The sequence below is a fragment of the Saccopteryx bilineata genome, chromosome 2, assembly GCF_036850765.1.
Source record: "Saccopteryx bilineata isolate mSacBil1 chromosome 2, mSacBil1_pri_phased_curated, whole genome shotgun sequence".
NCBI classification, from domain to species: Eukaryota; Metazoa; Chordata; class Mammalia; order Chiroptera; family Emballonuridae; genus Saccopteryx; species Saccopteryx bilineata.
The window spans coordinates 261,317,995-261,344,203 of NC_089491.1; the positions used below are offsets into that span (position 1 = coordinate 261,317,995).

At 54.4% G+C, this 26,209-nt stretch overlaps 1 protein-coding gene across 18 annotated transcripts in view; it reads right to left on the reverse strand.

Annotated features, from left to right (window-relative positions):
- The window catches only part of KIAA1671 (KIAA1671 ortholog), a 178,258-nt gene that overhangs the window by 78,234 nt on the left and 73,815 nt on the right, over window positions 1-26,209 (reverse strand). Inside the window, exon 1 of one of the 18 annotated variants that reach the window (XM_066260300.1) lies at window positions 14,787-15,104. The exons of the other annotated variants lie outside the window; for them this stretch is intronic. Coding sequence (XP_066116397.1) covers window positions 14,787-14,837 — 51 coding nt within the window. The 5' untranslated portion in view covers window positions 14,838-15,104. Of the gene's footprint in view, window positions 1-14,786; window positions 15,105-26,209 lie in introns of those variants that run through there. 18 annotated transcript variants of the gene reach the window in all.

Sequence of the window (26,209 nt, forward strand, 5' to 3'; positions counted from 1 at the left end):
CCTATATACTGTATTGTGTTCACCGCCCCAAGTCAGGTCTCCTTCCATCATCATTATCCCCCCTTACCCTCCCTCCATTTCTCCCACCCCCGATTTTATCAATTAAACAAAATAAATTACTATTTTTAAAGTTGAGACATCACCTGGGTTACATTTCCTCCCCTAAAAACGGACCTAACTCCCCCCCCTTCAGGGTGCAGAGACATTCCAGGTACTGTACCATCACATGTGTACCCATTTCTGTGGGTGTCGTCTCCTGGGGAAGCTAGGAATGTGGGGGCCCCACCTCTACATCCACTCTGAGAATGTGGCACCTCGTGGGCACTCAGTAAGCACTAGGGAAAAAATGACACCATTACACCCAAATATCTATTTCTGTCTCCTTAAGAGCTTTCCATTTTCACCAAGTTACTATCTACTGTTCTATGCCGGACAGCTTACGCCCAGCTTCCCACTGAACGAATTGACCCTGGCTGAGCATAGTAGATGCTATTGGTGCCCTGCCCAGGTCTCCTGTCCTGGCTGGGGCACCCATCCCCCAGGCTCTGGGGTGCTGGTTGCTACAGACCCTTGTCTCCAACAACAGATTGTGGCCAGTGGAGGTAAGGCTGCCCAGCTGCTCCAGGGTGGGCTTGCTTTAGTGGCTTACCCTCCGAACTTGCCCAGGATCAGTCTGACTCGTGTCCTCTATCACTGAGCCACGTGCACATGAATTCCTATCTCAGGCTCTGCATCTAGGGGACCCAGACAGAGACACTGCCTCTCCAGTCACCTGGGACATACAGCTCTGTAAACAGTGACTGAGAACCTCCTAAACTCACCCCTCTGAGAGTGGGCAGCCCCAGCAGAGGCAGACACGTAGCCAAGATTGGGAAACAGGATCCCAGGAGAAAACAACAACAACAAAGTTTATTACACTCATTTTACAGGTGAGAGAAACTGAGGCTCAACATAAAGTCACCGAGGGAGATTTGAACCCTAGTCTCTCCAACCCCACAGCCTTGACTTCTTGCCTGCTGCCCAGCTCGTAGGGGTTGACAGGGCTGGCCAACATCAGCACGAGGTGGTTCGGGGAGCTGGCTCTGAACAGAGCATTCACCCAGGCTTTGCTTGCAGGCTGCTTAGCCGGTTCTAAAATAGAACTGCTAACACGGCCAGGAAGAGGGGCCCTGGGGGGTACTGTTTCCCGGCCAGAGAGAGCTGTGGCTCAGCATGGCGCCTTGGCCCCCACTCCAGGCCAGCCCAGCACGATAAAAGTATGGGCAGCAGCTCTGGTGGGTCTTTGGGGGTTTCCTGTCCACCTGTGCAGACGAACAATAGGAAAAGTCTGCAGTGGGGCTGGTAGGCAGGGGGCAAATCAAGACGGGCGAGGTCCTCCCAGCCTGGCTTCCCTCCTCAATCCCTTCTCTGGCAGCGCGAGAAGTGTGTGCTAAGCACCTGCTGTATGCCTGGCCCTGTAAGCAGGACCTGAGTAAAGAAAAGAACAAGATACAGGCCCTACCCTCCAAAAGTTTCATTCATTCATTCATTCATTCATTCATTCCTTCATTCATGTATTCAGTTCAATATACATTTACTGAGCACCTACTGAATGCCAAGCCCTGGTCTAGAAAATGCAGACACAAATAAGACATGCCCCTACCCTCAAACAATGTCACCTTTCATTCACCTGTTCATTTAATTTAACATTTAATGAGCACCCAATGCGTGCCAGACTTTATGCCAGGAACTGGAGGACAGAGGTGAACAGGGCCTGATCCTTGATGGTAAGAAGCATCAATACTCAGTCATTCTTTCTGTCTCCTTTCACTCAGGTCTGTATGCAATTACTGAGCAGTGCTGGGCCCCCGGCCCCCTGCTAAGCACTGCGGACACAGACGTGGAGGGAGACGCACCCGGTGAAGGGCTGCCTCTGGGGGCTCCTTCATCCATTCAGTCTCATAGTCACCGACAGAACGAAGGGGTGTCGGGCACTGTGTTCTGTGACAAGGATACAAACATATGGCTCAGTGGCCGCTCTCTGTCTCACCCGTCCATTCATTCAGTACAATAAACGCTGACTGAGCGCTGTCAACAGTGAGTATGTCAAGGACATGGACGTGCAGAAGCGAGACTCTCTGTCCTTGAACAGCCAGCCTCCATCACTCATGGGTGCAGTTCATCAAACATGTCACAGGCCCCTGTTGTACATCAGCCCCCGGGGGAACCAGGTGAGTGAACCCCAGACCTGGCCCTGGAGGAACAGAACCACCAGCACACCCCGGGATGGGGGCAGAGTGATGGCGTGGTCCCTCTGTCAGGGCCATGAGCCATGAAGCCTCACCGAGGGTTCCTCCAAAGCCCGGAGCGGGGCCGGCGGCTGGGAAATCTGCAGCGTGCCCCTCCAGAGGACTGCCGGGTTAAAGGCACGGGAGGGACACCTGGCGCACGGGGAGAGAGAGGCTGCTCACAACACACACCAACGGGAGGAACTGTCAGTGAGGAGATGAATCAGACATCTAAGTGAGAAAGAACTCAAGGAATATTCTAAGTTTAGAGGAGGAAAGGGGGGAAAAATCAGCCTACAACTTCTGACTGTGGCATGTTCAACACCAAACTGCCAGCAGCCCTGTGGCTTTTGCTAGGTTCTTTGAGTCTTTAAGTCCAAAATACTTGTTTTAAAAAAAATCCATCATCAGCCTTGACAGGTTGGCTCAGTGGTAGAGCATTGGCCCAGTGTGTGGAAGTCCCGGTTTGATTCCCAGACAGGGCACACAGGAGAAGTGCCCATTTGCTTCTCCACCATTCCCCCTCCCCTCTCTCTCTATCTCTCTCTTCTCCTCCCACAACCAGGGCTCCAAAGGAGCAAAGTTGGCCCCTGTGCTGAGGATGGCTCCAAGGCCTCCGCCTCAGGTGCTAGAACAGCTTTGGTTACAATGGAGCAACAGCCCAGATGGGCAGAGCATCGCCCCCTGGTGGGCGGGCCAGGTGGATCCCGGTAGGGTGCATGTGGGAGTCTGCTTCCCCGCTTCTCATTTTGGAAAAAATACAAAAACAAAACAAAACAAAACAAAATCCATCATCTTATGGGGCTGTGAGGAGAACTGCACGGGCTCATCCACCTGAGACCCTTGGCACAGGGTCTGGCACATACTAGGTGCTGAGTAAATGTTACCTAGCATCATTTTCTTTTACTTTAGCTGTGGTGGTTTTCAAATATGGCTGCATATTCTTTGACCCTCCTCCCACTGAGAGGTGAGGCCCACACCCCTTGAATCTGGGTGGGGGGCTTATGGATGCTTCGATCAACAAAGGACAGCAGAGGTGACACTATGTGGTCTCCAAGGCTGTGTCCACCATAAAGAGAGACGCAGCACCTGCATCTCAGCCACAACACTCACCCTGGGGGCACTGAGCTGCCATGACATGGGGAAGCCCAGGCTAGAGCAGCTGCCACACCGAGGTGCTATGTCAACAGTCCCAGAGAAGCCGGCCTCCGAGTCATCACAGGTACCAGACAGCTGAGTAAAAAAGCCTCTGTATGATTCCAGCCCCCCTGTCATTCAGAGCTCCCAGCTGATACCCCAAATGTCATAGAGCAGTGTCCCTATGGAGCACTGCCCGCTCCCCTGAACCCTGAATATTATGAGCATAAAAAACCAGTTGGTTTACACCTGTATGTTTTGGAGTGGGTCCTTGTGACAGTGCCGCCTGTTGCCCTGAGCCCCTGGCCTGTACTCCCTGCACCACCAGGGAGGAACTGCCTAACTGGAAAACAGGGGACAACTGTGTAAACTGGAACGTCTGCGCACACAGCAGTCCCCGGCATCACCATCATGACACACCTCCCTCTGCAGCCTGTAACCGAGGCTGCCCCTCCCCAGTCTGCCTGGGAGACTTCCGGCCTCTGGGGCTGACCTGGACTCACGTGGCAGGTCGCCCCTTTGTTCCCAAGATGGGACTTAGGTCATCCCTCCAGAGGAATGAGCTGGAGGACAAAGGCTGCTTTCACTGGGCTGCTCCAGGCAAACATGGGCTGGCGGGCTGGTCCAGGGCAGAGCCGGCAGCCCCCGGCAGGCCCCCCGGGAAGATGGCCAGCAGGCGCGGTGGGGCCCAGACAAGCTCGGGCAGCAGAGGGGTCTGGTAAGGGCCTCCCCTTCCCCACTCCAGGTCTTTCCCAATCATACCTAAAACAAGGACAGGGCAGTCCTGAGAGATCAAGGGAAAATATTTTGCAAATTCAATTGAACATGAAAGGTTTAAAAAAAAAAGGCATCCCCAGGATTAAAGTCAAATGATAAACATAAGTTAATACCGTGTGGGCTCCCAGAGGAGACAGCATGGGCGCAAACCCCAGCTCCACCACTGACCAGCTGAGTGATCTTCTGTCAGTGACTCAACCACTCTCTGAGCCTCAGTTTCGTCATCTGTGAAGTGGGGATGACCACAGCATCTCTTTCCAGGGACTGCTGTGAGGATAAAAGGAAGTAAAAAAAAAGTGCTTTGCCTCGTGCCTGGCCGCTACGGGCTGAGCTGTGTCTCCACAAAATGTCTATGTTGAAGTCCTATTCCCAGGGCCTCAGAATGACACTGTATTTGGAGAGAGGCCCTTGAAAGAGATGATTAAGATAAAATGAGGCCATTAGGGTGGGCCCCTATCCAACTGCCTGGTATCCTCACGAGAACGGGAAATCTGGACACGGAGAGACACCGGGGGGCGTGCACACTGAGGCAAGGCCGTGTGAGGACACGGGCAGGAGGCAGCCCTCTGCAAGCCGAGGGGAGCAGCCTCGGGAGAAAGCAAACCTGCCGACGCCTTGATCTTGGCCTTCAACCTTCCAGGGCTGTGAGAAAATTATTTTCTATTGTTAAAGACACCCTATCTGTGTTATTTTGCTGTGGTAGCCCTAGCAAATACATATATCCACAAGCACATAGGGACAGGGAAATAATGATCTCCTAGCCCTAGCTAGGTTGTGGGTTCCATCCCTGGTCAGGGCACATACAGGAACAGATCGATGTTCCTGTCTCTCTCTTCCTCTCTCTCTAAAATCAATCAATAAAACTAACAACAAAAAAAAAGATCTCCTATTACTATATTATTCATTACATTTACAACTATGAAATTAATATTGGGTTAACATGAATATGCTTGTATTTTATTAGTATAATACAAAATATCAATATACACCTACTAATTGTTCCTCTTCACCTAAGAATTTCTACATAAGACATCAGGTATTCTTAAAAAGAGAGGGTTTTAAAAAAAATACTGTAAAATTTATTTTTCAATTCCAGTGGACATGGTAAAGAGTTTTCTTAAAACAATTTAGATCAAATTCCTTGACAACCTTCTCATCCATACACTGCTTCACACTCACTGAGGAAACATTTACATTGTGTCTTGGGCTGCAAACCAAGGCCCCTCAGTTCCGCCTCTCCCAGAAGTGCAGGGCCTCCACAATGCTGGTCCTGCCACCTGACCGCCTGGCCCCTCTCCCCCCCCCCCCCCCCCAGTCTTCCCCAGGCTTTGAGACCCGGCTCAGGGCTCAGCGCACAGCAGCCACTCAATATCCACGCACAGCAAGCCAACCTTGAGACAAGCCAACTGGTGCATTTCAAAAATACAGATGCCCCGAGAGGGGCAGTGCCCGGCCCAGGGTCGCGCGGCCAGGCCCAGCCGCCAGCGTCCTGGTTTCCCGTCCAGTGATGCTCTCCTGCTAGCCCGGGCGGCCTCCCTGCTCATCCGTTCTGCCTCAAACAGGAAAACCACGTGCTCCTTCGGCTCGAAACACCCGAATCCAAGTCCCTGTCCGGTTCTGGAAAATCCCTGTGTCCACCCAGCCACAAAAGTAGGTGACAGAATGGGCATTGGCCTGAATCACACTTTTCATTCCTCCACAGCGAATGGCCTGAAGCCAGACTTGCTACCAAGAAAAAAAAATAAAGAAAAAGGAAAAGAAAACGGCGCAGCGCCTCTCCCACCCCAAGAGCGAACATCCTGGGACTTAGTGGAACTTAGCAAAACTCCCTCCCTGACCTGCACACTCGATCATGCCCCACTCCTGATGCTGGGATTTCCAGCTGAGATGACCGAAGGCCAGAAGCTGAACTGTGTCAACCCATGACTAATCTCGGTGCCGACACGGCTTTCATGTCCCCTCAGCCTTCACTGGCCTCAGAGCTCAGGTGGCAGGGACGCCCGAGCGACAGAGAGACCCGGGGCCCCAGATTCAAAAGCTCTGCGCCGTAAACCCAGTTCCGCACAGCTCACTGCTCCCATCTGTAGAATAGGGACCATCAGAGCGCCCACCTCAAGGGGGAGCCTCGAGCCTGCTTTAAAAAGACAGCCTCCCCCCCCCCAAGTCAATAAAAATTAAAAGGCAGCCTCTGATCAAGGCCATTTGTTGGAGCAGACGCGCCCTCTAGCGTCTGCATCTGGAATTCACTCTGCCGGTCAGGTAGCCGGCCAATGCCTTGTACCAAGCTAATAAACATCCTTGGGAAGAAATGTAAAAAGATAACAACAGCTCTCATTTACTTGGCGCCTGCTATGTGCCTTGTAATCTCGCTATCATTCTCTACAATGAGATGCTGACATAATCTCCATTTGAAAATAAACGGGGACTTGTCATCCCTGGAGGAGAAAACTGAGGCCCAGATAGGAAGCTACCTGCTCAAGGTCACACAACAGGGAAGGCTGGATTTAAACCCATGTCTGTCTGACCAAAAAAAAAAAAGAGTCTGTTTTCTACTGGAGTCTCAGAATTGGAAGAATGTGCACAGTAAAAATCCTTAAGGAGAATGTAGTCCAGGATCATGGTACCAACAGAGAAACGGAGGCACAGAGAGGACAAGCGACCGCCTCAGGGTCACAGAGCAGCACAGCCCAGACTCCTGGCTCCCAGAGCGTGTTGCCCACACGGGCATCCTTCTAGAGTGTCTACCCTGCATTTATCGTTCCTTCCTGCCGTCACAGGATTGGCATGTCCCTTCTAACTGCTCTAGGCCTGGAATGTCTGAGCCACAGCCACAGCTCCTTGGGGACAGCAGGGGTGCCAGCCTGAAAGGCCTCCCTCCAAGAGGAGGTTCTGTTTCAGCCCGTCAGCACGAAGCTCTCCCCGGTACGGGAGGGCCGCTGGCCCACGGAGGACCAGGGCACGCATGGCCTTTCAAGTGTGGGGGGCCACCAGCATCACAGGGCACTCTGCCCGTGTATGTCAAGGATCCAGCGGACTCACAGGGGCAGTGGCCCTGCCAGGAGGGGCCGTGACAGGTGGGAAAAGAGTGGGACATTGTCACAGTGAAGGACATGCCCAGGGGAGCTGGCCTTGGTCCAGCTGAATTCTCATAAACCCTCCTGTGGAAGTTAGCAGGGCCTGCCCATGCTTAAAAGGCTCTGGGTGCCTCTTCCTGGGGGCTCAGAATGCCGGGAGATACCTACCTAAAGGGGTAAATAATCTCATGATACGGGCTGAGTATTTTAATCCTCATGAAGGTCCTCTGAAATTCCTGCCCAAGCATCTAAACAACCTTAGATATGGGCAAGGCAGGAATTACCTTCCCATTATACAGATGGGAAAAGATAAGGAACGTATTTATACGGATTGTCTGTTTGGATACTCCGAACTCAAGAAACCGAATCCTGATCTGCCCCAAGACCCCCTCCCCCCACAGGCTCCCTAACAGAGTCAGCAGCAGGCCTGTTCTTCCCAGTGTCAGGCCCAGGACCCTCCGTGTCCTCGTGACTCTCCTCTTCCTCTCCCACCCCACATCAATCCATCAGGAAATCCTGTGGATCAACCTTCAAAATAGATCCAGAATCCACCCACTTCGCGCCACCTCCTCCACCGCTCGTGGTCTGAGCCATCATCGTCTCCCACCTGGACAACCTTAGCGGCTCCTCACCGGGCTCCCTGAATCTGTCTTTGTCCTGCTTTAGCCTGTTCCCTGCCCCTTCTGAGCACAAAGTAAAATCCTGTGAGAGGCGTCAAGGCCCTGTGAGGCCTTGCTGGCAGCCCCCACCCCCACCCCTCACTCACTCTGCTGCAGCCACCCTGGCCTCCTTCCAGTTCCACAGAAGTGCCCACGCACACTCAGACCTCAGGGCCTTTGCACTGGCTTCCAGCTCTTCCCCTATCTCCCCCTGGCCTTCTCCCTCCCCTCTTCTAAAGTCTCTGTTCAAAAACTCAGAATAGGGCCTGGCATGTGAATCAAATTGAGGGTTTTTTCCATGTCTGCACTGGCATCAGCTGCTAATGCTTATTCAGGGCCTGCTGTGTGCCAGCTTTGTTGGCACTGCCTCACGGATTCCTCCGGATGTCCCACAGTGGAGATGCTACCTTTACTCCCATCCTACGGATGGCAAACTGACCTGAGTGGTTAGGAGGTTTGCTCCAGGCCCCATGCTCCATGGGTAAGTGGCTCGGTGGGATTAGAAGCCAGGGAGCCTGACGCCAGGACTCCATCCTCCACTCTGCAACCACATCTGAAAAGGCCCCCACAACTCAAGTCAGATGCAAACGTCTCATGACACAAGCTGTCCAGTGGCCCAAACCTCAGGCCCAACCAAACAGCACAACAGCCAGCTCTTCTATTGTAACCACACACACTGTGAAGCCAGACCAGACCCCAGCACAAACCAAAGGCACCAAGGTCTGAGATGCAGGAGCTAGGGACAAAAATGAGCACAAGAGCAATGTGTCATGCTCACGCTCATGCTCACGCTCACGCTCACAGCCATTTTAATCCCCACAACATCTTTGACAGGCTGGGTGGTTTGGGTGATCCACTGGCCCATGTCTGTGGAGCACCTACTATGTGCTAGGTCCTTTGGCACAGGGTGGGAACATGGCAATGAACAGGACAACCTTTCTGCCTCAGGGGAGCTGTGTCCTGTAACCAAGCACTTGAGCTTCGGTGCCAGACTTCCCAAGTTCAAATCCTAGCTCCGCCCCTTGCAGACTGTTTAATGTCAGGTGGGCACACACTCTCTTGGAGTTTCGGTTTTCTTGTCTATAAAATGATACTAGCACCCACCTCTCAGGATAGATGAGGACCAATCGCGATGCCATGCACAGAGTTGCTTGGGGGGAAAGGCCCATATGTGCTGTTGTCTCAAGACTATTAGATTATTATCCCTGGGGGTGACGACAGCCTGGGTCAGGGAACAGAGCTAAGTAAACAAGTAGCAAAAAAGCCTGAGGGACAGAATAGCCAATGTGACCATATTTAGACATTTGGACATTTTTCCATCAAAACAAAATCTGGCTGCGGAGTCGAGCATGGGGAGACAGAGCTTACCAACCACAGTGGAGAACGTGATTTTTCCCATCATCCGGCAGAGGAGCCACCGAACCAGACCCTGGCAAGGAGGCATCTGAAAGGGGGCCGGCAGGGGACCCACGACTGACAGCACCAGGGACCGTCCTTGGTCTCGGTCTCGGGGGCACAGAGCATCGTCCTGAAGCAGCCGTCAGATGTGACACTCGGCAAATTCCTTAGCTGCGGGTGACACGGGATGGAAAGAGGTGGCCGGCCCTGAGTTAGGCTCCCAGGTCACCGCCTGGAAAGTCTGGAGTGGGGTGTCTCTACCATTATATTCCTACACACACACACACACACACACACACACACACACACACACACACACAGAGTATGTAGGTTCCGGCCCTGTGTCAGGTGCTCATGCCCCTGATCTAAACTGATCCTCAGCCCAGACCTGCAAGGTGGGGCTTACCACCCCTACTTACAGACGGGATACTGAGGTCAGAGCGGCGATGTGACCTGCATTTGATGAAGCTGGGATTCTAAGCCAGGGCTCTCTCCCTCCAGAGTCCACCTTGGCCCCGGGACAGTGTCCTTCTCTAACCCTCCGTCCTGCAAAGCCTGCCTCCACCCTGTGGGCCTCGGTTTCCTCGTCTGAGAAACCAGAAGATCAGATTCAATGAAGCAGTTAAAATGACACAGAGGGAGACCTGTGCTCAAATACAGGCTCTGATGCTTCCTGGCTGGGGGACCTTAGGTGAGCTGCTTAACCTCTCTGGTTTCCTAAATGCAAAATCGGGACGACTGTGAGTTCCATCCACTGGGTTCTCCTGAGGATATGAGGAGACGCCCATGCAAGGCGCCGAGCATGGGCTCAGGACGGTGGATGCTCAGAGGAGTGGTGGTGGTGATGGTGGCCGTCATTATTGTTGCTACTACTGTTGTTGTAACTGACAACCGCATGCAACCAGCTTGATGCCAGGGTCCCAACAAGGCCACCGGCCTTGGGACCGGCTGGCTGGGTTATCTCAGCAACGACGGAGATTAAGTGACTCAAAACCACCGTGGCAGCGGTGGCCACCAGCTACAATTACTAATGATTTGAAAAAGAAACTTAATCTTCTTCCCCCACTTCCCAGCTGATGCCAAGCCAGTGACAGGGCCCGACAGCGGGGGTGGGTGGCTTCTCTCCTCAGAGCAGAGCTGCAGCTGCACAGCGGACTCGAGCCGCCCACAGGAAGCCGCTGACATCCCACCAACAAATGACAGCTTTGCAGGAACCTTCCGTGGCCCACGCCTGGCCACCTCTGAGAAGTGGACTTGGGAACCGACGTTGACAGGTGACAGGCCTGAGGCTGAGCAGAGCCATCACCAAGCTGTGCGTACAGTGCCCGCCTGAGAGCAGCCCCCACATGCCTGACCACCAGAGACAGCTAACACGTCAAGGCTGACAACGAGTGAGACTAGAGAGCGTCCACTGAACATTGTGCTTACAAAGCGTTTTTTAGTGACGTGGGCTAACGACCCTGTTATCTGTGGGCACGCACGGAGACATGTGTGTACCCAGCACCGTCCGTTCACACGTGCCGCGGCTGAGACTCAGAGAGGCTCAAGAGAACGCGGGATCCCAGAACAGCAGAAGGACATTGGTAGAAATCTGGTGGCATCTGAGTCAAACAGCGTTTCTCAGCCTTGGTGCTATTGACATTTTGGGCCAGGTCATTCTTTGTGGCGGTGTTGGTCGGGGGTGGCGCTGTCCCGTGCTCTCTGGGATATTTAGCGTCATCCTTAGCCTCTATCTACTAGATGCCAGTAGCATCCCCCCAGCCCAGCTGTAACAATCAAATAATGTCACCAGATATTGCCAGATGTCCCCTGCAGGTGGCCCCTGGGTGAGAGCCACCGGAATGAAGTCTGGAGCTTAGTTAACGCTATGGCACCAATGGTAATAACTCGGTTACAACAAGATGCTAACAGAAAGGGAAGATGGGTGAAGGGTACACTGGAACTTCCTCTCCTATCTTTGTAACTGTTCTATAAATCGAAAGTATCCCAAAATAAAGTCTTATTCCAACAATTAACATAGTGGGGGGCACTGTTTTAGACAGAGATGTCAGGGAAGACCTGTGAAGAGGTGACACTGAGCAGAAAACCCGAGAGCCGTGAGGAAGGACCAGGACTGGATGAATGACAGGTGAGTGCATGTCCCCCACCATGCGAAGCGACAGCCAGGGCGGGGAGAGCCACCCACCTCCCACCCTGGACGTGTGCGATAGTCCGTGCTTAGCTAGCTGGTCATTCTCTCGAACTGATGGTGGCTTCCCGGGAAGAGGGTGAGCTCACATTTGCTGGGGAGCAACGTCCAGGTTTCCCAGGAAGGGTCCCAACCAGAGAAGGAGGAAGGCAGCGCGCCCCCACTTTGCAGATAACGAAACTGAGGCTGGGGGAGGTGAAGCGGCCTGCCCACAGCCACCTAGTATTGTTGCAATCTGAAGCCCGTGGATTGTCCACATTCCCAAGGTTCCTCGGGAGCTCAACAAGCAAAGAATTCCAGTTGAACATTCCAGACACTGGGCCATCTTCAGTGACATGGAGGGATGGGGAAATCGCAGACGCGTTGCAAAACCGGTGGCGAGCCCACGTGCTCCTCCACATGCCGGGGCCTCGCCACCCACAGCGGCCAGGCGGCCGAGTGGAAATCTCTCCTGGCTTCACACCCGGGAAAGACCTTCTAAACTGCCTCACCCCATCTCTTCATAGTTCAGATGGGGAAACAGAGGCTCAGAGAAGCAAAGATGTGCCCGAGGTCGCATAGAGTTGGGCAAAGCCTGGTGAGAGGGGCTGCGTCTCTTTCCACCCCAAGGCTGCCCCTGTGAGGTGGAGAGCTTCCTCCAGCCTCCCACCTCCCACCGGCCAGGCTGAGTGCATGCTGGTTCCTGGGACCCGTCGCAAGCATGCTGATTGGTCTTGCTCTTTCTCACACCGACCCAAGCCCTCTGCACATGCTGTTCCCTCTGCCCAACACACGCTTCCCCTGCCCTTCCTCAGCCTCACCTGCAGCTCCTATGTAGCTTCCAGTGCTCAGCTGCCTAGGGAGGCTCTCCTGGAAGCCCACCCTGGATGAAACCATGAAACTGCTCTGTGCATGACACTATCCTAACACACGCATGGTCTTTGTTCCAATGCCTTGTGCAGGGTCCTTGTCAACACCAGACTGTCAGTCCCACAGGTCAGGGTCATGTCTGTCTTGCTCACCCCTGAGCTGAGTTATGAGTATCTGACCCCAGCTCTGAACTGCTGCTGCTGTGTGTTGAATGACTATATGATGGTGGTCATCTGCTGATGTGCCCAGTGCCCATACTGAGCCCCCCGATCCTGGGGATGGCAGACTGCAGCCCAGTCATCTCTGCAGCTCCGGATCTGACACCAAGTCTGACGTGTATATTGTTTCCAACACCACCAAGCAGTTCCCCGACACCTGCAGGGTGCCCTACAATTTCACTTGACTTTGACACTAATCAATCTGAGGTCAGTGTCAGATCCCACAGGTGAAGGGTTCCGTCCTACGAGACTGCCCCCACCCTCAAGTACACACTTCAGATACCAGTGGCAACTCCAGGTTGTCACCTGCATTTCTGACCGACTGGTTGTAAATCAGAGGTTCCCGTGACCTCTCCCTCCTCAGGTTCAACTAATTTGCTAGAGTGGCTCACAGAACTCGGAGAAACGTGTTCCTTACTAGATGACCAGTTTATAACAATAAAAGGACAGGACTCAGGAACAGACAGATGGAAGGGCGGCACAGGACAAGGGGTGTGGGAAGGGGCAGACCTTCCACACTCTGAGTGCGAGCCTTTCCCTGAATCTCTGTGTTCACCAACCCAGGAGGTCCCTGAACCCCATCCTTTTAGGATTCTAAAGAGGCTTCATCATATAGACATGGTTGATTAAATCACAGGCAATTCGTAACTGCTTCAACCTCCAGCCCCTCACCCCCTCCCAGGATGTCAGGGGTGGGACTGAAAGTTCCCACTTTCTAATCATGAGGTTGGTTTCCCTGGCAATCAGGTCCCCTCCTTAGAAGCTCCCCTCCTTAACTCAGGTATGGTGGAAAGGGGTTTGTTATGTCTATCAAGACCTCTCTATTGCTCTGATCATTTAGGAAATGCCAAGGGTTTTAGTGGCTCCCTGGGTGTTCAGGCACAAACAGGTCTGTGCCTAAAAAGGGGTCAAAGACCAAACATATATATATATATATATATATATATATATATATATATATATATGACTTATGATAAATCACCATATCACACCCTAACACCGACCCCAGAGCCTGACACATAGCTGGGCAATGGCGAGGTCATGAGGTCCCCATAGGTGGCAGAATGTAAAAACACAGATGATTGTGGGCGACTTCTCTTCTTTCTCATGCTCTTTGCGATCTTCCAAGTTTTCTACCATGTTCATGGGTTATTCTTATAATACAAACTCAGTCCATATATGTCACCTCACAGGTATACTATCTGACTCCAGCTCAGAACTGTCAATAACCCACAGGTATGGACCAGGAGGGGCTCCCGTTTTTCAGCTGCTCCAGGGATTTCGGGAGGGAAGTGGCTGAAGGGCCCTATTGCCTAAAACTGTATTTTTAGGACCTCCGGAAAATGCCCTGGATGGGAAGGCATCTGAAGTATTTGCAAACATTCAGCAGGAGGAAAAATAATATTTTCCAGGTCTTTCCCTTTTGGGTGTTCTCAACCCAGTGGCAAATGTTCTAGAAAACTCTGAGACCCACTTTTGACAATTCCCAGTTAAGCCCCTCTGATCACAGAGCTCTGAGGAACATCATCAAAACCACCATCACCCGCTGCCCACCCTGGAGTTCCACAGCTGAGGAAACAAAGGCCCAGAGAGGGGAAGCAACTTGCCCAGGGACACACAGCAGGTCAGTCTCAGAGTCAAAACAAGATTTGAAAAGCACTTTGTACAAAAAAGCACTTCGGCACAGGTTCCCTGCCTTGGGCGTTTCGCCAGCAAAAGTTTCAGGGTTTTTTCCTGTTCCATGGAGGAGAGGACGCAAGGCAACACCGGGGTTCCCGCTTCTTACTTCTGCTAGGTCAGTTCATTGAAAGAAAAACAAAATCCATTCTTTTCATCTCATAAGAGACAGGGCATTTCCACAAGCACACAAAAGCCAGGGGGATATAATTTCCAGAATAAAGAATAGCCCTTTAAATCAAAGAAATGTCGCTCTCCGGAAAACTCACGAAAGCTGCCCTTGTTTTTCTTGTTTTGTTTTCTGAGGCCACTTGTGACCGACCGCTCTTGGATCACGGATCCCCGCGACAGCCAGGCCTCCTTGCTCTTCCACAAGCCCCCGTTGTCCCTTCCCCCAACGCCACTCCTCCTTGAAACAACCACCATTTCTTAAAAGAAAATAGAGACTGCGCTGGAGAGGCAGAGCCAGAAAGCAAACCTGGCGCGGGGCGCGGGGTGCGGGGAGAGGGAGAAGCCGCCGCGGCCTCGCCAGCCGCACTCACCCAGAGATAGCGCAGGAACTTCAGTAAGCCGGGGCAGTAATAGTACTCCATCGCGGGCCCTGGGCTTATGCGGGCAGCACTGAGCGCGCTCCCAGTTTTCCTCGGGAGGGGGCGGCTCTTCCCGCCGGGCTGGTCACGCAGGAATTAAGTTCGAGGCGGCATGAATCATTCAGAGGCTGCTGGCAGCCAGGGGAGCAGCCAGACGCCCTGCATCCTGCTAGTGGCCAAGGCGGCCTCTGGGGCAGGGAGGCCACTGTTCAGGTCCCGTGAGCCCTGCCTGGAGCATCCCTGGTGGCCAGTCCGGCTGGGCAGGTCCAGGGTCGGCTCCTCCTAACACCGGTAGAGCCCTCTGGACCTTCAGCTCTCCTTCCTGGAGGTGCTCGGGGTTATGGCGGGGTTTTCAGCTGTATGGCAGGAAGAGCAAGGTGTGTGTGTGTGTGTGCACTTTATTGCAAGGGTGTGATTGTGCTTGTGTGTGAGTGTGTGCTAGTGGATGTGTGCAAGTCCGGGATGAGTGAATGAGTACCAGCGCGAGTGGCTCCTCCCCCAAACACGGAGCAGAGGGCCCCAACTCCTTACACAGAAAGGAAATCAATGGGCTCAGGATCTTCCTGGTTCACACAGTCCCATCTGCCTTCAGTCAGGCTCCTTCTGAGCTTCTGAGCAGCCCTGAAGGAGGACCTGCTTGTACCCATTACACAGAGTGAGAAACCCAGACCCAGAGAGGGCTGGGTTGGTGAGTTAGAAACTCACCAAGGCTGCAATGCAGGCCTCCCAACCATAAGTCCCGGGTTCTACCCACTCCTGTGGGAAAGGCGGGGGTGCTGAGGGAGAGACCGCTCTCAGCATCACCATCTGCCAGGGGCACGGTGTAGGGGGGGGGAGATCATTTCCAGGGATTATGAATGCAAATTACAGCACTCGAGGCCACCCCATGGCGGTCCTTCCTGCACATTTCCTTCTAAGAGCATGATTTTGCCCAGTCAGTCCAATCCAGGGCCTCAGTTACACCTTCTGTACAATGGGATGGCGTACCCCTGTGCTGCAAGGTTTTGTGGACTGGATGAGGTAGAACCACACATCTAGTTTAGCCCCCACAGTGTCCACTGGGAGGCACTGTCAAGCTCACCAGCCAGAGGACGTAGGAGCTCCGAGGGGCAGAGGGGTGTGTGGCTGCTAAGTGGTGGGGCAGCCCCAGAGCCCTGCCAGGAGCCCGTCTGAGGAGGAGGAAGGAGGGTGCAGACACTTGGTAGAGGTACACCTCCCGCCCCACAGGCCCCTGGGCCCATTTGGGCCTCACGCTCTGGCCCCCCCAGCCCAGCACCCTGAGCAGCTGACAGGAAACCCACTGGAACGGCAGGGAGAGAGCTGAGCTCAGTGGCTAAGGAAACCGCAGGGGGACTTCAAAGCTCTTCAAAAGCAGGCCTGTGGCTTCCCTGAGTCTCAGGGCCCACATCCGGCAGGCAATGGGGCTCAGGCAGTCCTGGCCGGTTGACAGTGCAGCGGGAACACCAGGCCCCCCCCAGCTGACAGTGCAGCGGGAACACCAGCCCCCCCCAGCTGACAGTGCAGTGGGAACACCACCACCCCCCTCTGGCTGACAGTGCAGCGGGAACACCAGGCCCCCCCCAGCTGACAGTGCAGCGGGAACACCAGGCCCCCCCAGCTGACAGTGCAGCGGGAACACCAGGCCCCCCCCAGCTGACAGTGCAGCGGGAACACCAGGCCCCCCCCAGCTGACAGTGCAGCGGGAACACCAGGCCCCCCCCAGCTGACAGTGCAGCGGGAACACCAGGCCCCCCCAGCTGACAGTGCAGCGGGAACACCAGGCCCCCCCCAGCTGACAGTGCAGCGGGAACACCAGGCCCCCCCCAGCTGACAGTGCAGCGGGAACACCAGCCCCCCCCTCTGGCTGACAGTGCAGCGGGAACACCAGCCCCCCCCTCTGGCTGACAGTGCAGCGGGAACACCAGCCCCCCCCTCTGGCTGACAGTGCAGCGGGAACACCAGGCCCCCCCCTCTGGCTGACAGTGCAGCGGGAACACCAGCCCCCCCCTCTGGCTGACAGTGCAGCGGGAACACCAGCCCCCCCCTCTGGCTGACAGTGCAGCGGGAACACCACCACCCCCCTCTGGCTGACAGTGCAGCGGGAACACCAGCCCCCCCCTCTGGCTGACAGTGCAGCGGGAACACCAGCCCCCCCCTCTGGCTGACAGTGCAGCGGGAACACCAGCCCCCCTCTGGCTGACAGTGCAGTGGGAACACCAGCCCCCCTCTGGCTGACAGTGCAGCGGGAACACCAGCCCCTCCCCTCTGGCTGACAGTGCAGCGGGACACCCCCCCCTCTGGCTGACAGTGCAGCGGGAACACCAGCCCCCCTCTGGCTGACAGTGCAGCGGGAACACCAGCCCCCCTCTGGCTGACAGTGCAGTGGGAACACCAGCCCCCCTCTGGCTGACAGTGCAGCGGGAACACCAGCCCCTCCCCGCTGGCTGACCGTGCAGCGGGAACACCCCCCCCTCTGGCTGACAGTGCAGCAGGAACACCCCCCCCTCTGGCTGACAGTGCAGCGGGAACACCAGCCCCCCTCTGGCTGACAGTGCAGCGGGAACACCAGCCCCTCCCCTCTGGCTGACAGTGCAGCGGGAACACCCCCCCCTCTGGCTGACAGTGCAGTGGGAACACCAGCCCCCCTCTGGCTGACAGTGCAGCGGGAACACCAGGCCCCCCCAGCTGACAGTGCAGCGGGAACACCAGGCCCCCTTTGCTGGCTGGCTGGCCAGCTGACAGTGCAGTCAGCGGGCAGTCCTGGGTGGTACCCAGAGGGCTGGGTCTTGCCCTGAAAACACAACCAAAGGGCTGGGCCCCGCTCCTTGGCTATGTAGCTGGGGTGTGTGTGGAGGCGGGGGGCTGTTGACTAAATACCAGTAAAGTCTGGGAGGTGGGCCCTGCTCCCCGAGAGGCTAATGGAACAGGGACAAAAAGTGGCCCTTGTTGGCTGACACACTGAATAACTGTCCACCGCCACGCTGAGCAAGGGGGCTGCTGGGGACCAACTTTTCAGTTCCAACTCTTCCCAGAGGTCTGAGGAGGAGAAGGACTGAGAGAAGAGTGGGCTGGAGGGGGCAGAGACAGGGGACAGGCGGGGAGGGCAGCACGGCCCGAGAGAAACCCATCTGGTGAAAGGCCCAGACGGAGAGACCCAGGCAGGAAAACGGACGAACTCAAAGGAAGGAGGAGGGAGCAGGAGACAGATGGCCCAGGAAGCAGTCGGGGACAGAGAACAGAGCACAGTTGGGAGGGAGCTGGAGAGCAGGAAACAGTGGGTTGGGGTTGGGGAGGGGGTGCAGAGGAGACAGTCAACCCGGGGTGAGGTGGAGGGGTGGGCAGGCATCAAACCCCTCTCCCATGCCCCCCCCCCCCAGCGGAGGCCGCACGCCACTCCCCCCACCCGAGGCTGGGAGCGACCCCGACCTATTCTGGTGTCTCACTCTGGCCAGCCCAGCCCACCCTGCCCCAGGGGGCCCTCTCCACCTGGCCAGGGGAAACACCTGTGTGCACCACAGTGACAAAGGCACCCCTACACATGCTGGAAACCTTCCTTGTGTCCCACCACAAACCTCGCCCACCATTCACCGCCTGAGCCTACACCAGTCCAGCCCTGACCCTGTGAGCCGCACACCCACCCTCAGGGTTGTGCTCATGCCATTCCTCGAAATAGCTATTCCTCAGAAAGGCATTCTCCCCAGGTCCTGTAAAGATCACCTTCCTTGAGAAAAGGTCTTTGCAGATGTAACTAAGTTAAGGATCTTGAAATGAGGTCATCCAGGATTCGCTGCTGTGGGCCCTAAGTCCAGGAAGTTTCCTCCTGAGAGAGGGAAGGTACCACTCCAACCCAAAGAATGCCTCGGGCAGGGGCTGGAGCTGCTGGGACAAGCCTACCAGCCAAAGAACACGTGGGGCCACCAGGAGCTGGAAGAGGCAGAGAGGGTCCCCCCTAGCATCTGTGGAGGAAGCACAGCCCTTGGGGACTGACACCTAGATGTCAGACTTCTGGCCTCTAGAACTGGGAGACAATAAATATCTATTGTTCTAAGCTGTCAAACCTGCTGGTAACTTGCTATGGCCCCCAGCCATGGGATCCCACAGCACCTCTGCTGGGGAAGCGCTCTGCCTCTGTGATTCCTCCTTCAACCTCTCCTCACAGCTTAGCTCCCCACGGGCCACCCCTGGTCAGCCTGGTTCCCACCTGCCAGCACAACACCTGGCCAGCCGCAGCAGCTCCTCCGACAAGTCTTATTAATGTCATTCACTCATTTCCAAAGAGACTGCATGCTCAAACAATCGTTTAAATCTAGGCAGTGCTTAGCTTTGGGCTGAAACTCCCATCCGAAAAAAGATGGGAGGTTGTTAAAACTGGCATCAAAATTCACAAACACACACACACACACACACACACAGCCCAGAAACTGCACTTGCCCCAGGAGTGACCTTGTTCAGGTGTTAGTTTCAGGGGGAGGAGAGGGAAGGTAGGTGCACTGTTTTCTTTATTAACGAGTTGCCAACATCTCGGCATCAGAGGACCTGCGTGCAGCAATGCAGATTCCTGGCTGCTCTAGAAGGAGGGCAGGACGGCCTTACCCTGGGTCCGCATTCCTGTGTGGGGACAGGGCAGGAAGTGCACGTTGCTGCCTGGGGCTGGACGCACGGCATTCCTCCCACTCCCCACGGCCCTGGCCACAGCACATGCTGGCCCTCACAGGCATCTGAACTGATGACCCTCCAGGAACGCAGGCAGTCCACTCATCATGCATATGGACGGCACCAGGAGCTGGACAGAGAGGGCGCCCACACGGCCCCCTCCCAAGAATGCTGAAGGGGTCTGCTCAACCCCTCGTGCCTACTGTCCATCACGGCGTACCGTGCCTCTTGGCTCGGCCTTCAGTGCCCTTTGCCATACGGCCTCCATGCACAGGCCCAGCCATACTCAGTCCTCAGCCATAGGTGGATCCCAGCTTCCCAGCCTTGGCTCAAGCAGGACCCTCGGCCGAGAATGTCCTCTCCGTCTGGAAACTCAACCACCTTCCAGGCCCAGTACAAACAGAAAGCCCTCTGTGCAAGCGTGAGTCACTGAGCCCTTCTTCGGGTGTATCAGGGTGCTTGGTGTGATGAGAGCCTGTCTCCCTCACAGGGCTGGGAGCTCCCCACGAACAAGGCTTGGGTCACATTGTAGGTCCCAGGGCCAGGCAGGGCCAGGCACATGGCCCCGCGCTGAGTAGGTGCTCTGTGACCACCTCCTGAAAGGCAGGGAGTTCCCAGCTCTGCCGGCAGCCATCCTACTGACCAGGAAACCACATGTGAATCTGGGCATCTGGAACACAGAGGGCAGACCTACTGTGTGCATGGCACAGTGTCAGCCACCAAAAGGGGCTCACAGAAGCCGTTCACATGCCCCTTTCCTCTAGCAGTTGACAGTCCCCTAAAGATTCAGAGCACAGACAGAGAAGAAGGCTGTCCAGGTGGGAAACAGGCCCCCAGAGAGGATGGCATGACTCGCAGAGGCAACCCGGGGCACTAGTGAGGATGTGGGTGCCGGAGACAGACTGCCTGGGTGCAAATCCTTATCCCTGCACTAGCTAGCTGTGTGATATTAGGCTGGTTGTTTGACCTTTCTGTGCCCCAGTTCCTCAAGAAAATTAGGGCTGATGACAAGGCCTGCCCCACAGGGTCACTGGGAGGGGACATGAGGTAATATGTTAAGTGGTCCAAGCCCGAATCTTGGTAAACACTCAAAACATCTTAGCCAAGATTTCTGGTTGTCATTTCCATTCAGCCATGCTGGCCAGCAGGGTATCAAGGAGGGGCCCAGGCTGGGGTCAGCCCATTGGACGGGGGTTATCTACCCCAAACATGCACTTCTGAGCTCTTCCCAGGAGGTCAGAGCCAACCAACAGGGCATGATCAACTGCAGCACGTATGCAATCACTTAAAACATACAACTGAAACAAAAAAAGAGGCAAAATATTTTCATCCCCTCTTGCCCAGCCTGATTGGTTCCCTCGATCACAACCACGGGGAGGGGCACACAGGGAGGCCAAGGCAGGTAAGTGACCCAAGGACAAGAGGGAGCCAGCCCGACACAAAGGACCCAGCACTGACCCACTATCATGTGCTCAGAGAAAATGTCAGACATGAACACCACATGCTGTGTGACTCCAGCATCAGGAAACATGCAGAAAGGACAAGATGGAGACAAAGAGTAGATTCAGGTTGCTGGGGACGGGGGACAGGAGAGTGGGGAATAGCAGGGACAGAGGTGGGGAATGGGGGGACAGGGGGAGTGGGGAATGGGGGGACAGGGGGTGGGGAATGGTGGGGACAGGGGTGCGGGTAATGGCGGGGACAGGGGGGTGGGGAATGGCAGGGACAGGGGTGGGGAATGGGGGGACAGGGGGGTGGGGAATGGTGGGGACAGGGGCACGAGGAATGGAGGGGACAGGGGGGTGGGGAATGGCGGGGACAGGGGTGGGGAATGGCAGGGACAGGGGTGGGGAATGGGGGACAGGGAGGTGGGGAATGGGGGGACAGGGGGGTGGGGAATGGTGGGGACAGGGGTGGGGAATGGCGGGGACGGGGGGTGGGGAATGGGGGGACAGAGGGGTGGGGAATGGCGGGGACAGGGGGGGTGGGGAATGGGGGGATGGGGGTGGGGAATGGTGGGGACAGGGGGGTAGGGAATGGGGGGACAGGGGGGTGGGGAATGGGGGGACAGGGGTGGGGAATGGTGGGGACAGGTGGGTGGGGAATGGCGGGGCAGGGGGGTGGGGAATGGGGGGACAGTGGGCTGGGAATGGCGGGGACAGGGGGCGGGGAATGGTGGGGACGGGGGGGGCGGGGAATGGCGGGGACAGGGGTGGGGAATGGCGGGGACGGGGTGGGCGGGGAATGGCGGGGACGGGGGGGCGGGGAAATGGCGGGGACGGGGGGGCGGGGAATGGCGGGGACAGGGGGCGGGGAATGGCGGGGACAGGGGGGCGGGGAATGGCGGGGACAGGGGTGGGGAATGGGGGGGACAGGGGGTGGGGAATGGGGGGACGGGGGTGGGGAATGGGGGGACAGGGGGGTGGGGAATGAGGGCTAGTGGAGGCAGGGTTTCTTTCTGGGGTGATGGAAAATTTCTGGAATTAGACAGGGATAATAGTTGTACAACTTTGTAAAAGTTATTAAATTGCACACTTAAAAAGAGTGAATTCTATAGTATTTAAATTATATTTCTGTAAGCTTTGGAGAGGAGGAGAAGAAACAGGGAGAGAGGAAGGAGAAGGGGCAGAGGGAAAGGCGGGATACGAGTGAAGATAAAAGGGGAAGGATGGCCAGGGCCATGCAGGCTGCAGAAAAATGCCCCCACCTCAGCCCAGCAGCTCTGATGTCTGGCTTTAAAATGAAAACTGACAAGAAACCTGATGGTTAACAGAGTTGAGTGGTACGTGTGCCTAAATCAGTGGCACGCATTAAAAAAAATATCTAAAGGGTCATGAAAATCTTGGCTTTTTCAGGTTTAGAGTGAAGATCCTAGTGCAGAAGGAGTTAAAAACAAGTAATCAAATGTAAGGTTGAAAACTAGATCACATCCATCCTGCCCCCTGGTGGTCACTTTTGAACACTGCACAAGAAAACTGGTACTGTCTTCAATTTGGAAGGATGAGGCTGGGAGGGTGGGGTGGGGGGAGAGAAGGACTGTAGCTAGACCACCCCCTGGAGGACGCTTGGGTCATTTCTGATGTCATCGGAATATGGAGGCTTCCAGGAGTACTGCCTGTGGCACTGCCCACTCACTGTATGAGCCTAGGCCGGTCACTTCACTTCCCCAAGCGTCAGTTTCACCATAAGTTGTAGCAAGGATTCATGTGTGACATAAGACTGCCAATACCCTGTGTGTCAGTTGAAGGCAGCTGGGTGTGGTCAAGTTTAAATATATATACATTTTTTTTTCTCCAACATATAAAACTGGTAAGATTTCACATTAACATCAAGATAATCAATTTTGCTTGAAACACTGGATGGTCCAACCACTCTGGGCAGGGACATGATGGAATGCACCGTGCTCCCTCCTTCCTCTCTGTTTGGCACAAAACCCCCAACCCTGCCGGGCCCGGCTTCTGCATTGTAGCTCCCGACACAGAATCTCAAGGGAAATCACCTGCAAATCCGGATTCAGAAGCCCTGAGGTGACCCAGGTGCATCTGTCCAAGGCTGGGCATCTGGGAATCACCAGATCAGGAATGTCTCAGTCGGATGGAGTATGACTTGGTCCTTGGAACTCTGGCCCCCACCCCAGACTGATCTGCCCTCCCCATCGACTAATTTCTCCATTTTCCTCCAAAACATCCTCACTTCAGTAAAGAGGGGCCACCCTGAGAATATGAGGGTGCCCTCCTAGGAGCTGTGACAAGGACAACAAATCACTATTGCAACACAGCTATCAAGCTTGCCGCCCAGCTCAGGCTGAGCCCTCTGCCCCGGGGGCCCTTCCTGCCTCCCTCCAACTCTCCTCCTCAACCTTTAAGACCCAGCTCCGATTGTCCCTCAGACCTTTCTGGCTGACCCACAACCAAGTCAGGGGAGACGAATCACTCTAGTGGCTGCTGACTCAGCCATTCACTCTCACTCACTCACTCACTCATTCATTCAACAAACACTGACTGAGCATCAACTCTGTACTGACAACACAGAAGTTATAAAGGCAGTCACGCAGACTGCTTGTGATTATGGTGTGCTGGGAGAGAAGAATGGGGTCAGGGCTCCTTCTTTAGAGATGGCACCAGAAAGAACCCCACTGAGGGGTGTCATTTGAGCTGAGAGATGATTTGAAAAGAGGGAAGTGGAGAAGGAGGGAAGTGAGGAGAGAATCTGGAGGAGCACAAGCAGCATGTGCCAAGGCCCTGGGGTAAAAACGCACCTGACATGTTAGGCAAATATTTTGAAGGTCAGTGTGGCTTGAGTGGAGTAAGCATCAGACGTACGCTAGGAGAGGAGGTCCCTGGGTGGCCAGGGGTCAGTCCAGACACAGCCTTCTAGGTCCTTGTGTAGACACTGGATTGGATCCCGAGTTCAAACTGAATGCTATTCTCCAGGAATAGATGTGAGTCTGACTTCTCTCTAGTGCACAGTAGATGCTCAGCAAAGGTTTCTGTAATGAATGATAAAGTTTGCCTAGATCTAGAACCTTCACTATTAACTCCTGCTCGGCAATTTACAGCTTCCCAATGTCCTTCTCATCCAGTCACAGCAGCCTGTGAAGGGCACAGAGCAGGCTTCTCTAACCCATTTCACAGACGAGGAAAGTGAGGCTCAGGGAGGTGTCCAAAGCCACAGAACAGAGAGTGAAAGGGATTAGAATCTGGGTCCACTGAGCTTATCCCTGGTTCTTGGGTGTGTGCGAGTGTGCACATGTACAAAATGTACTGTACGGACCGAATGCAGTAACCTTGCCAGGGTGTGGGGGCCTTCTGGTGTGTTTCAATCAGTTGTGACAAGTGAAGCAAGTAACTGTGACTACTAGCAGTTAAAAGTGTGCCTATATGTTAATGATTTAGTGATTGAGTTTGTACAAAACAGAGAGACAGTCAAGGTTATCCCAGTTCTAGCATCATTCTCACACAACAGCATTTCCACATACTTTCCCAAGGAGGAAAAACATAGAACTATGTCACTGTCACCCCTCCGAGCCTCGGCTTCCTCACCTGTGAAACGGCAGCAATGTGTGGTGGGACTGCATGGGTTTAACATGTGGAAAATGTTACTTTGTTCCAGAATCTCCTCCCAGTTGCCAGGGGACCACAGCGTCCACAATCCCGAAGAGGTCCACTAGGGGGCGCGCGTGCCCGCGCCTCCCTGTACCGATGCTTTGCAAGGGGAGCATGTGTTCCGTCATTCCCGGCACACCCAGCTGGGGGTCACCCGCAGCCTTGGTTCCCAGGGAGCTGGGACCCGGGATTTCCAGCGGCACAAATGAAACAAAATCTAGGGGTCAGGATGCCATCCTTCTCTCAAATCCTTCTCAAGGTATGAGTCCATGGGCCAGGATACAATCCCGGTGTTCCTGTTTCTTAGCTGTGCATCCTTAGGTCAGTCACTTCCCCTCTCTAAGCCTCGGGTAGTGAGGTCACTTAGGAGAGCCCTTGTGCATTACTGGTGAGAACAGAAAATGGTGAAGTCGCCGTGGAAAAAGTTTGATGGTTCCTCAAAAAGTTAAACATAGAATACCATATGTTTTGGAACAATCCCACTCCCTGGTATATACTCAAGATAACTGACAGCAGAGACTCAAACAGGTACTTGTATACCACTGTTCCTACTAGCATGACACACAACTCAAGTGTCCACCAACAGAGGAACGGAGAAAAGTGTGGTCTCTACGTGCAATGGAACACTGTCCAGCCTTAAAAAGGAATTAAGCACAGACACCAGCGACAAGGTGGATGAACTTGAAGACATAATGTTAAGTAAGCCAGACACAAAAGGACGAACAACGTACAATTCCACTTACATAAAGTATCCAGAATAGGCAAATTCATAAAGACAGAAAATAGAAGTTACCAGGGGCTTGTGAAAAGGGGAACAGGGAGTTGGTGTTTAATAGTAAGTACAGTTTCTGTTTGCGATGATGAGAAAGTTCTGGAAACAGAGTGGTTGGGGCTGCAAGACATGAATGTACATGATGAATATTTTTTAAAACATAATGAAGAGTATTCTTAAAATGGTAAATTTTATGTTATGTATATATAACTTCAACGATTTTTTAAATGATACTGCCCAATTACCGCAACAGCCTCCCAACTGGTCTGTGCTTCCAGCTTCTTCTCTTCAACCCCTCTCTACAATGACCCCTAGAGGGTGCCGCGAGCCGCACCTCTGATGGAGCCGCACCTCTGATGGTGCTCGGGTCATAACTTTTCCTGGCTCCTAGGCACCTCTGGCAGGCCAACACTAAGCCCCTTATTATGACCACAAGGGTCCTTCTCATGCTTCTCTATCTTCTCCTGCCTGATCCCCATCACTCCCCAGGCCACCCCCTTGCAGCTCCTGGAAAATCCACGTCCTGCCCTTTGTGCTTTACCCAAAACTAGCTTCTTTACAGTGGCCAGCAATGCATGGTGTAATCTGACCCCTGCCAACTCTCTCATTCCTCATTCTCTCTGCTCCAGCCCCAGTGACATCATCATCATCATTATAATCATTATTACTCATACTACTAAATACAGCAAGCCCTAGGACATTTGCACTTGTTCCCTCTGCCTGATGCTCTCCCTCTGATTCTTCTACATGGCTAGACCCTCCTCCTCCAGTTTCCAGCTCAAATGTCACCTCCTCAGAGGAGCCCTCCCTGACCTCTAATATGAAATAGCCTCTACCCTCTTCTT